This window comes from Salvelinus namaycush, chromosome 7, assembly GCF_016432855.1.
Source record: "Salvelinus namaycush isolate Seneca chromosome 7, SaNama_1.0, whole genome shotgun sequence".
Lineage (NCBI taxonomy): Eukaryota > Metazoa > Chordata > Actinopteri > Salmoniformes > Salmonidae > Salvelinus > Salvelinus namaycush.
In genome coordinates this window covers 60,855,439-60,867,288 of record NC_052313.1, presented here as the reverse complement: position 1 = coordinate 60,867,288, position 11,850 = coordinate 60,855,439, and the positions used below count along the sequence as shown (strand labels likewise).

General features: G+C 49.7%; 1 protein-coding gene across 1 annotated transcript in view; it reads left to right on the top strand.

Moving 5' to 3' along the window:
- Positions 1-7,447: 7,447 nt before the first annotated feature.
- LOC120050898 (dystrophin-like) overlaps positions 7,448-11,850 on the top strand; it is a gene marked incomplete at its 5' end in the record, with an annotated part of 66,841 nt that continues 62,438 nt past the window's right edge. Inside the window, 6 exons of the mRNA XM_038997418.1 lie at positions 7,448-7,573; positions 7,982-8,131; positions 8,704-8,902; positions 9,086-9,243; positions 10,253-10,370; positions 11,277-11,488. Coding sequence (XP_038853346.1) covers positions 7,448-7,573; positions 7,982-8,131; positions 8,704-8,902; positions 9,086-9,243; positions 10,253-10,370; positions 11,277-11,488 — 963 coding nt within the window. The remainder of the gene's footprint in view (positions 7,574-7,981; positions 8,132-8,703; positions 8,903-9,085; positions 9,244-10,252; positions 10,371-11,276; positions 11,489-11,850) is intronic.

Genomic DNA, 11,850 nt, shown 5'->3' with positions numbered 1-11,850 from the left:
AGGACCTCTCACTAGTCTGTCCCCTAGTCTAGATTACTGGCCAGAGGACACTCTCACTAGTCTGTCTCCTAGTCTAGATTACTGGCCAGAGGACCTCTCACTAGTCTGTCTCCTAGTCTAGATTACTGGCCAGAGGACCTCTCACTAGTCTGTCTCCTAGTCTAGATTACTGGCCAGAGGACCTCTCACTAGTCTGTCTCCTAGTCTAGATTACTGGCCAGAGGACCTCTCACTAGTCTGTCTCCTAGTCTAGATTACTGGCCAGAGGACCTCTCACTAGTCTGTCTCCTAGTCTAGATTACTGGCCAGAGGACATCTCTCACTAGTCTGTCTCCTAGTCTAGATTACTGGCCAGAGGACCTCTCACTAGTCTGTCTCCTAGTCTAGATTACTGGCCAGGGATGCCAGAGACCTCTCACTAGTCTGTCCCCTAGTCTAGATTACTGGCCAGAGGACCTCTCACTAGTCTGTCTCCTAGTCTAGATTACTGGCCAGAGGACCTCTCACTAGTCTGTCTCCTAGTCTAGATTACTGGCCAGAGGACCTCTCACTAGTCTGTCTCCTAGTCTAGATTACTGGCCAGAGGACCTCTCACTAGTCTGTCTCCTAGTCTAGATTACTGGCCAGAGGACCTCTCACTAGTCTGTCTCCTAGTCTAGATTACTGGCCAGAGGACCTCTCACTAGTCTGTCTCCTAGTCTAGATTACTGGCCAGAGGACCTCTCACTAGTCTGTCTCCTAGTCTAGATTACTGGCCAGAGGACCTCTCACTAGTCTGTCTCCTAGTCTAGATTACTGGCCAGAGGACCTCTCACTAGTCTGTCTCCTAGTCTAGATTACTGGCCAGAGGACCTCTCACTAGTCTGTCCCCTAGTCTAGATTACTGGCCAGAGGACCTCTCACTAGTCTGTCTCCTAGTCTAGATTACTGGCCAGAGGACCTCTCACTAGTCTGTCCTCCTAGTCTAGATTACTGGCCAGAGGACCTCTCACTAGTCTGTCTCCTAGTCTAGATTACTGGCCAGAGGACCTCTCACTAGTCTGTCTCCCTAGTCTAGATTACTGGCCAGAGGACCTCTCACTAGTCTGTCTCCTAGTCTAGATTACTGGCCAGAGGACCTCTCACTAGTCTGTCTCCTAGTCTAGATTACTGGCCAGAGGACCTCTCACTAGTCTGTCTCCTAGTCTAGATTACTGGCCAGAGGACCTCTCACTAGTCTGTCCCCTAGTCTAGATTACTGGCCAGAGGACCTCTCACTAGTCTGTCCCCTAGTCTAGATTACTGGCCAGAGGACCTCTCACTAGTCTGTCTCCTAGTCTAGATTACTGGCCAGAGGACCTCTCACTAGTCTGTCTCCTAGTCTAGATTACTGGCCAGAGGACCTCTCACTAGTCTGTCTCCTAGTCTAGATTACTGGCCAGAGGACCTCTCACTAGTCTGTCTCCTAGTCTAGATTACTGGCCAGAGGACCTCTCACTAGTCTGTCTCCTAGTCTAGATTACTGGCCAGAGGACCTCTCACTAGTCTGTCTCCTAGTCTAGATTACTGGCCAGAGGACCTCTCACTAGTCTGTCCCCTAGTCTAGATTACTGGCCAGAGGACCTCTCACTAGTCTGTCCCTAGTCTAGATTACTGGCCAGAGGACCTCTCACTAGTCTGTCTCCTAGTCTAGATTACTGGCCAGAGGACCTCTCACTAGTCTGTCTCCCTAGTCTAGATTACTGGCCAGAGGACCTCTCACTAGTCTGTCTCCTAGTCTAGATTACTGGCCAGAGGACCTCTCACTAGTCTGTCTCCTAGTCTAGATTACTGGCCAGAGGACCTCTCACTAGTCTGTCTCCTAGTCTAGATTACTGGCCAGAGGACCTCTCACTAGTCTGTCTCCTAGTCTAGATTACTGGCCAGAGGACCTCTCACTAGTCTGTCTCCTAGTCTAGATTACTGGCCAGAGGACCTCTCACTAGTCTGTCTCCTAGTCTAGATTACTGGCCAGAGGACCTCTCACTAGTCTGTCTCCTAGTCTAGATTACTGGCCAGAGGACCTCTCACTAGTCTGTCCCTAGCTAGTCTAGATTACTAGTCTGTCCCTAGTCTAGATTACTGGCCCTCTCACTAGTCTGTCTCCTAGTCTAGATTACTGGCCAGAGGACCTCTCACTAGTCTGTCTCCTAGTCTAGATTACTGGCCAGAGGACCTCTCACTAGTCTGTCCCCTAGTCTAGATTACTGGCCAGAGGACCTCTCACTAGTCTGTCTCCTAGTCTAGATTACTGGCCAGAGGACCTCTCACTAGTCTGTCCCCTAGTCTAGATTACTGGCCAGAGGACCTCTCACTAGTCTGTCCCCTAGTCTAGATTACTGGCCAGAGGACCTCTCACTAGTCTGTCCCCTAGTCTAGATTACTGGCCAGAGGACCTCTCACTAGTCTGTCTCCTAGTCTAGATTACTGGCCAGAGGACCTCTCACTAGTCTGTCCCCTAGTCTAGATTACTTGCCAGAGGACCTCTCACTAGTCTGTCCCCTAGTCTAGATTACTGGCCAGAGGACATCTCTCACTAGTCTGTCTCCTAGTCTAGATTACTGGCCAGAGGACCTCTCACTAGTCTGTCCCCTAGTCTAGATTACTGGCCAGAGGACCTCTCACTAGTCTGTCCCCTAGTCTAGATTACTGGCCAGAGGACCTCTCACTAGTCTGTCACCTAGTCTAGATTACTGGCCAGAGGACCTCTCACTAGTCTGTCTCCTAGTCTAGATTACTGGCCAGAGGACCTCTCACTAGTCTGTCCCCTAGTCTAGATTACTGGCCAGAGGACCTCTCACTAGTCTGTCCCCTAGTCTAGATTACTGGCCAGAGGACCTCTCACTAGTCTGTCTCCTAGTCTAGATTACTGGCCAGAGGACCTCTCACTAGTCTGTCCCCTAGCCTAGATTACTGGCCAGAGGACACCTCTCACTAGTCTGTCTCCTAGTCTAGATTACTGGCCAGAGGACCTCTCACTAGTCTGTCCCCTAGTCTAGATTACTGGCCAGAGGACCTCTCACTAGTCTGTCTCCTAGTCTAGATTACTGGCCAGAGGACCTCTCACTAGTCTGTCCCCTAGTCTATATTACTGGCCAGAGGACCTCTCACTAGTCTGTCTCCTAGTCTAGATTACTGGCCAGAGGACCTCTCACTAGTCTGTCTCCTAGTCTAGATTACTGGCTAGAGGACCTCTCACTAGTCTGTCTCCTAGTCTAGATTACTGGCCAGAGGACCTCTCACTAGTCTGTCCCCTAGTCTAGATTACTGGCCAGAGGACCTCTCACTAGTCTGTCTCCTAGTCTAGATTACTGGCTAGAGGACCTCTCACTAGTCTGTCTCCTAGTCTAGATTACTGGCCAGAGGACCTCTCACTAGTCTGTCCCCTAGTCTAGATTACTGGCCAGAGGACCTCTCACTAGTCTGTCCCCTAGTCTAGATTACTGGCTAGAGGACCTCTCACTAGTCTGTCCCCTTGTCTAGATTACTGGCCAGAGGACCTCTCACTAGTCTGTCTCCTAGTCTAGATTACTGGCCAGAGGACCTCTCACTAGGATGTCTCCTTGTCTAGATTACTGGCCAGAGGACCTCTCACTAGTCTGTCTCCTAGTCTAGATTACTGGCCAGAGGACCTCTCACTAGTCTGTCTCCTAGTCTAGATTACTGGCCAGAGGACCTCTCACTAGTCTGTCTCCTAGTCTAGATTACTGGCCATTGGACCTCTCACTAGTCTGTCCCCTAGTCTAGATTACTGGCCAGAGGACCTCTCACTAGTCTGTCCCCTAGTCTAGATTACTGGCCAGAGGACCTCTCACTAGTCTGTCCCCTAGTCTAGATTACTGGCCAGAGGACCTCTCACTAGTCTGTCCCCTAGTCTAGATTACTGGCCAGAGGACCTCTCACTAGTCTGTCTCCTAGTCTAGATTACTGGCCAGAGGACCTCTCACTAGTCTGTCCCCTAGTCTAGATTACTTGCCAGAGGACCTCTCACTAGTCTGTCCCCTAGTCTAGATTACTGGCCAGAGGACATCTCTCACTAGTCTGTCTCCTAGTCTAGATTACTGGCCAGAGGACCTCTCACTAGTCTGTCCCCTAGTCTAGATTACTGGCCAGAGGACCTCTCACTAGTCTGTCCCCTAGTCTAGATTACTGGCCAGAGGACCTCTCACTAGTCTGTCACCTAGTCTAGATTACTGGCCAGAGGACCTCTCACTAGTCTGTCTCCTAGTCTAGATTACTGGCCAGAGGACCTCTCACTAGTCTGTCCCCTAGTCTAGATTACTGGCCAGAGGACCTCTCACTTAGTCTGTCCCCTAGTCTAGATTACTGGCCAGAGGACCTCTCACTAGTCTGTCTCCTAGTCTAGATTACTGGCCAGAGGACCTCTCACTAGTCTGTCCCCTAGTCTAGATTACTGGCCAGAGGACCTCTCACTAGTCTGTCTCCTAGTCTAGATTACTGGCCAGAGGACCTCTCACTAGTCTGTCTCCTTAGTCTAGATTACTGGCCAGAGGACCTCTCACTAGTCTGTCTCCTAGTCTAGATTACTGGCCAGAGGACCTCTCACTAGTCTGTCTCCTAGTCTAGATTACTGGCCAGAGGACCTCTCACTAGTCTGTCTCCTAGTCTAGATTACTGGCCAGAGGACCTCTCACTAGTCTGTCTCCTAGTCTAGATTACTGGCCAGAGGACCTCTCACTAGTCTGTCTCCTAGTCTAGATTACTGGCCAGAGGACCTCTCACTAGTCTGTCTCCTAGTCTAGATTACTGGCTAGAGGACCTCTCACTAGTCTGTCTCCTAGTCTAGATTACTGGCCAGAGGACCTCTCACTAGTCTGTCCCCTAGTCTAGATTACTGGCCAGAGGACCTCTCACTAGTCTGTCCCCTAGTCTAGATTACTGGCTAGAGGACCTCTCACTAGTCTGTCCCCTAGTCTAGATTACTGGCCAGAGGACCTCTCACTAGTCTGTCTCCTAGTCTAGATTACTGGCCAGAGGACCTCTCACTAGGATGTCTCCTTGTCTAGATTACTGGCCAGAGGACCTCTCACTAGTCTGTCTCCTAGTCTAGATTACTGGCCAGAGGACCTCTCACTAGTCTGTCTCCTAGTCTAGATTACTGGCCAGAGGACCTCTCACTAGTCTGTCTCCTAGTCTAGATTACTGGCCAGAGGACCTCTCACTAGTCTGTCCCCTAGTCTAGATTACTGGCCAGAGGACCTCTCACTAGTCTGTCCCCTAGTCTAGATTACTGGCCAGAGGACCTCTCACTAGTCTGTCCCCTAGTCTAGATTACTGGCCAGAGGACCTCTCACTAGTCTGTCCCCTAGTCTAGATTACTGGCCAGAGGACCTCTCACTAGTCTGTCTCCTAGTCTAGATTACTGGCCAGAGGACCTCTCACTAGTCTGTCCCCTAGTCTAGATTACTTGCCAGAGGACCTCTCACTAGTCTGTCCCCTAGTCTAGATTACTGGCCAGAGGACATCTCTCACTAGTCTGTCTCCTAGTCTAGATTACTGGCCAGAGGACCTCTCACTAGTCTGTCCCCTAGTCTAGATTACTGGCCAGAGGACCTCTCACTAGTCTGTCCCCTAGTCTAGATTACTGGCCAGAGGACCTCTCACTAGTCTGTCACCTAGTCTAGATTACTGGCCAGAGGACCTCTCACTAGTCTGTCTCCTAGTCTAGATTACTGGCCAGAGGACCTCTCACTAGTCTGTCCCCTAGTCTAGATTACTGGCCAGAGGACCTCTCACTAGTCTGTCCCCTAGTCTAGATTACTGGCCAGAGGACCTCTCACTAGTCTGTCTCCTAGTCTAGATTACTGGCCAGAGGACCTCTCACTATTCTGTCCCCTAGCCTAGATTACTGGCCAGAGGACACCTCTCACTAGTCTGTCTCCTAGTCTAGATTACTGGCCAGAGGACCTCTCACTAGTCTGTCCCCTAGTCTAGATTACTGGCCAGAGGACCTCTCACTAGTCTGTCCCCTAGTCTAGATTACTGGCCAGAGGACCTCTCACTAGTCTGTCCCCTAGTCTAGATTACTGGCCAGAGGACCTCTCACTAGTCTGTCTCCTAGTCTAGATTACTGGCCAGAGGACCTCTCACTAGTCTGTCCCCTAGTCTAGATTACTTGCCAGAGGACCTCTCACTAGTCTGTCCCCTAGTCTAGATTACTGGCCAGAGGACATCTCTCACTAGTCTGTCTCCTAGTCTAGATTACTGGCCAGAGGACCTCTCACTAGTCTGTCCCCTAGTCTAGATTACTGGCCAGAGGACCTCTCACTAGTCTGTCCCCTAGTCTAGATTACTGGCCAGAGGACCTCTCACTAGTCTGTCACCTAGTCTAGATTACTGGCCAGAGGACCTCTCACTAGTCTGTCTCCTAGTCTAGATTACTGGCCAGAGGACCTCTCACTAGTCTGTCCCCTAGTCTAGATTACTGGCCAGAGGACCTCTCACTAGTCTGTCTCCTAGTCTAGATTACTGGCCTGAGGACCTCTCACTAGTCTGTCTCCTAGTCTAGATTACTGGCCAGAGGACCTCTCACTAGTCTGTCCCCTAGCCTAGATTACTGGCCAGAGGACACCTCTCACTAGTCTGTCTCCTAGTCTAGATTACTGGCCAGAGGACCTCTCACTAGTCTGTCCCCTAGTGTAGATTACTGGCCAGAGGACCTCTCACTAGTCTGTCTCCTAGTCTAGATTACTGGCCAGAGGACCTCTCACTAGTTTGTCCCCTAGCCTAGATTACTGGCCAGAGGACCTCTCACTAGTCTGTCCCCTAGTCTAGATTACTGGCCAGAGGACCTCTCACTAGTCTGTCCCCTAGCCTAGATTACTGGCCAGAGGCCATCTCTCACTAGTCTGTCTCCTAGTCTAGATTACTGGCCAGGGAACATCTCTCACTAGTCTGTCTCCTAGTCTAGATTACTGGCCAGAGGACCTCTCACTAGTCTGTCCCCTAGTCTAGATTACTGGCCAGAGGACCTCTCACTAGTCTGTCACCTAGTCTAGATTACTGGCCAGGGAACATCTCTCACTAGTCTGTCCCCTAGTCTAGATTACTGGGACACAGGTTGTGAAGGCCCCCAAAGCTACATACACCTATGTCCCACTGGCCACATCATTGATCAGTTGTTATTTCATTTATGATCTGTATTTGGAGATTGTCTATGTTCAAACACATGTGTGTGTGTGTGTGTGTGTGTGTGTGTGTGTGTGTGTGTGTGTGTGTGTGTGTGTGTGTGTGTGTGTGTGTGTGTGTGTGTGTGTGTGTGTGTGTGTGTGTGTGTGTGTGTGTGTGTGTGTGTGTGCGTGCGTGCGTGCGTGCGTGCGTGCGTGCGTGCGTGCGTGCGTGCGTGCGTGCGTGCGTGCGTGCGTGCGTGCGTGCGTGCGTGCGTGCGTGTGTGTATGTGTTTGTGCAGGCTCGTGTGTTGGAACTACCAGCCAGACAGAACAATGTGGATACCATCAACACGAGGACCGGCACCGTACCCCTCCCTGCTGACAAACAGAAAGAAATGAAGATGATCAACACACGCTGGGTACAGGTTAGTATCCCTTTCTATATAGGAGGTTCTGTCCTGTTTGAGGATGGATAAGATCAGTTGGATGTTGAACATGTTGACTACTCCATGTCTGCATTTCAACTTGTTTGTATGAGCAGTCTATTTTTTAGCTTAATGTTGGCTTCATGTGTTATGTTTTTTAGTGAATGATCAAGTGTACTGTATATTCCTTCCTACCATTGGAAATGCTCTTGAAATTCAACTAAAATGGCCCCCAACTCGGGGCCTCTCCCTCCTCCCTGTAGGAGACCTTTATACTGTGTGTGTGGGTGGACTGTATCCTGATTCATATTAAGTTCCTTTTTTCCTTCAATATAGTATTCCTGGATGTGCCTTCCTCCTCCCTACCATTGAAAACACTCGGGTCCTTCCTCTCCCTCCTCCCTATAGGTGTCTAAAGACCTGCCTGAGAAGCAGAAGCAGATCGAGAGCTTGCTGAAGGAGCTGTCTCACTTCCAGGACCAGCTGACTTACCTCTCCTCGTGGACCTCAACCACCAGGACCACCCTAGAGGAAAACCCTGACAATGTGGAACCCAAGGTAGACTATCAATCCATCCAGTCATCCATCCATCTATCAGTCAATTTGTTCCTCCCTCCCTCCCTCCCTCCCTCCCTCCCTCCCTCCCTCCCTCCCTCCCTCCCTCCCTCCCTCCCTCCTCCCTCCCTCCCTCCCTCCCTCCCTCTCCTCCTGGACCTCAACCACCAGGACCACCCTAGAGGAAAACCCTGACAATGTGGAACCCAAGGTAGACTATCAATCCATCCAGTCATCCATCCATCTATCAGTCAATTTGTTCCTCCCTCCCTCCCTCCCTCCCTCCCTCCCTCCCTCCCTCCCTCCCTCCCTCCCTCCATCCATCCATCCATCCATCCATCCATGCCTACAGGGACCAAGGCCTATTTCAATTCATCTTTCCTTAATTCTTTGCATCCTCTCTCCACGCCTCCTTCTCAAAACACATGGGAGAACACGGTCAATGGTGAGGGACCTTAGACCTACTTTTCTTCCAGCTGGAAAAGGAGGCTAGGAGAGAAGACGGGAGGAATCTCTGAAAGACAAATTAAGATTGAGAGTAGTTTCATGGTTTTGAATGGTTTGTGATGTTTCAGCTCATAGATGAAGTCCAGGTCAAGAAGCCTGAGGTGGAGGGGGTGTTGGCTAAGGGCCAAGAGTTGTACAAGGACACGCCTCCCAGCCAACCAGAGAAGGCGAAGTACCACAGTCTGAGTGATGATTGGAGGGCCATTCAGGGGCAAATGATAGTACACCGAGAGAGGCTGGCCGCTCTGAGGATCCAGAAAACCACCAGTAAGGAGATGAGGGGGTGTGTGTGTGTGTGTGTGTGTGTGTGTGTGTGTGTGTGTGTGTGTGTGTGTGTGTGTGTGTGTGTGTGTGTGTGTGTGTGTGTGTGTGTGTGTGTGTGTGTGTGTGTGTGTGTGTGTGTGTGTGTGACCGTATGGCTACTGATTGTATCACGCTGCCCCCCTCCAGTTGAGACCCTCCAGGGAGACGCCCCAGCCCTGGCTCAGTTCAACAAGGCCTGGGCAGAGCTCTCTGATTGGCTATCCCTGCTGGATCAGATGGTACAGACACAGAGGGTGACCGTGGCCGACCTGGACGACATCAACCACATGATCGTCAAGACCAAGGTCAGGGGTCAACCAGTGTGTCACAGAGTGTGAGAGACTCCATTTAGCAGCTGAGACCCTGGCCTGTATTCATAAAGAGTCTCAGAGCAGGAGTGCTGATCTGGGATCAGTTTAGCCTTTTAGATCATAATGAATACTAGAGAGGACCAGATCCTAGTGCTGATCTGGGATCAGTTTAGCCTTTTAGATCATAATGAATACTAGAGAGGACCAGATCCTAGTGCTGATCTGGGATCAGGTTAGCCTTTTAGATCATAATGAATACTAGAGAAGACCAGATCCTAGTGCTGATCTGGGATCAGTTTAGCCTTTTAGATCATAATGAATACTAGAGAGAGGACCAGATCCTAGTGCTGATCTGGGATCAGGTTAGCCTTTTAGATCATAATGAATACTAGAGGGTACCAGATCCTAGTGCTGATCTGGGATCAGGTTAGCCTTTTAGATCATAATGAATACTAGAGAAGACCAGATCCTAGTGCTGATCTGGGATCAGGTTAGCCTTTTAGATCATAATGAATACTAGAGGGGACCAGATCCTAGTGCTGATCTGGGATCAGGTTAGCCTTTTAGATCATAATGAATACTAGAGAGGACCAGATCCTAGTGCTGATCTGGGATCAGGTTAGCCTTTTAGATCATAATGAATACTAGAGAGGACCAGATCCTAGTGCTGATTTGGGATCAGTTTGGCCTTTTAGATCATAATGAATACCAGAGAGAACCAGATCCTAGGTGCTGATCTGGGATCAGGTTAGCCTTTTAGATCATAATGAATACTAGAGCGGACCAGATCCTAGTGCTGATCTGGGATCAGTTTGGCCTTTCGATCATAATGAATACATGATTACATGGACCGGGGGGGATCTGATCCTAGATCAGCACTCGTATTCTGAGACGCTTAGTGAAAACAGGCACTGACCTGGCTCAAATACATGGGTAAAATACTTTAAATACTTGACATCCAGATATTCATTGAAATGTTCTGTCTCTGTCTTGCTGTCTGTAGGGAGCACTGGGGGACATGGAGCGGCGGCGCCCCCAGCTGGAGGGTCAGCTGACTGCAGCCCAGAACCTGAAGAACAAAACCAACAACCAGGAGACACGAGCTGCTATCACCGACCGCAGTACGCCAACCACAACCATTACTTACTACGCTTACTGACCGCAAACGGACCGCAAACTGACCGCAAACGGACCACAAACGGACCGCAAACTGACCGCAAACAGACCACAAACAGACAGCAAACGGACCGCAAACTGACCGCAAACAGACCACAAACAGACAGCAAACGGACCGCAAACTGACCGCAAACAGACCACAAACAGACAGCAAACGGACCGCAAACTGACCGCAAACAGACCACAAACAGACAGCAAACGGACCGCAAACTGACCGCAAACAGACCACAAACAGACAGCAAACGGACCGCAAACTGACCGCAAACAGACCACAAACAGACAGCAAACGGACCGCAAACTGACCGCAAACAGACCACAAACAGACAGCAAACGGACCGCAAACTGACCGCAAACAGACCACAAACGGACCGCAAAAGGACCGCAAACGGACCGCAAACGGACCACCAACTGACCACCAACTGACCACCAACTAACCACCAACTATCACCAATGACCAATGACCAACTATCACCAATGACCAATCACCACAAACTGTTATTGCTAAACACAAACTCATCAATGACTCCATTAATAACCACAAACTATGTATCAGTATGGCCGTGTTAGAGAACCTTGATTCAGCTCAGTCGCTGACTGAACAAACTAACTGAGGCACTAATGATAATGAGTAGGTATTTTGGATGCAGGGAGATTTGTAGATCAGGTAGGTTGTTGTCGATCTCAGTCTCAAACAACACCTGTCTCTCTCTACCTACTTTGTGTGTGTGTGTGTGTGTGTGTGTGTGTGTGTGTGTGTGTGTGTGTGTGTGTGTGTGTGTGTGTGTGTGTGTGTGTGTGTGTGTGTGTGTGTGTGTGTGTGTGTGTGTGTGTGTGTGTGTGTGTGTGTGTAGTTGACAGGTTGCAGACCCACTGGGAGGAGTCACAGGGCAGACTGGCTGATAGACATCAACAGCTACAAAACATGCTGCAGGACTCCTCTGATTGGTTGGACGCCAGGAAGGAGGTGGAACCTCTCATCAAACGAGCCAATGACAAGCTGGAGTCGTGGCAGGATATTTCCTACACCATGGATGCTCTGAAGAAGCAAAACACTGACCTCAAGGTTACACACACATGCACACACAAACACTCACACACACGCATACGCACACACACATACACACTCTACCCCTCTCTCTCTCTCTCTCTCTCTCTCTCTCTCTCTCTCTCTCTCTCTCTCTCTCTCTCTCTCTCTCTCTCTCTCTCTCTCTCTCTCTCTCTCAATTTCAATTTCAATTTGCTTTATTGGCATGACGTAACAATGTACATATTGCCAAAGCTTATTTTGGATATTTACAATATAAAAATAAAAATGAGAATCCAAATTGTCAACGGGACAACAGTAACAACAATAACCAAGGGTCAAAATAACCATACATTGAACAATAACAATAAGCATACAGTAGAGGACATGTGCAGGTTGAT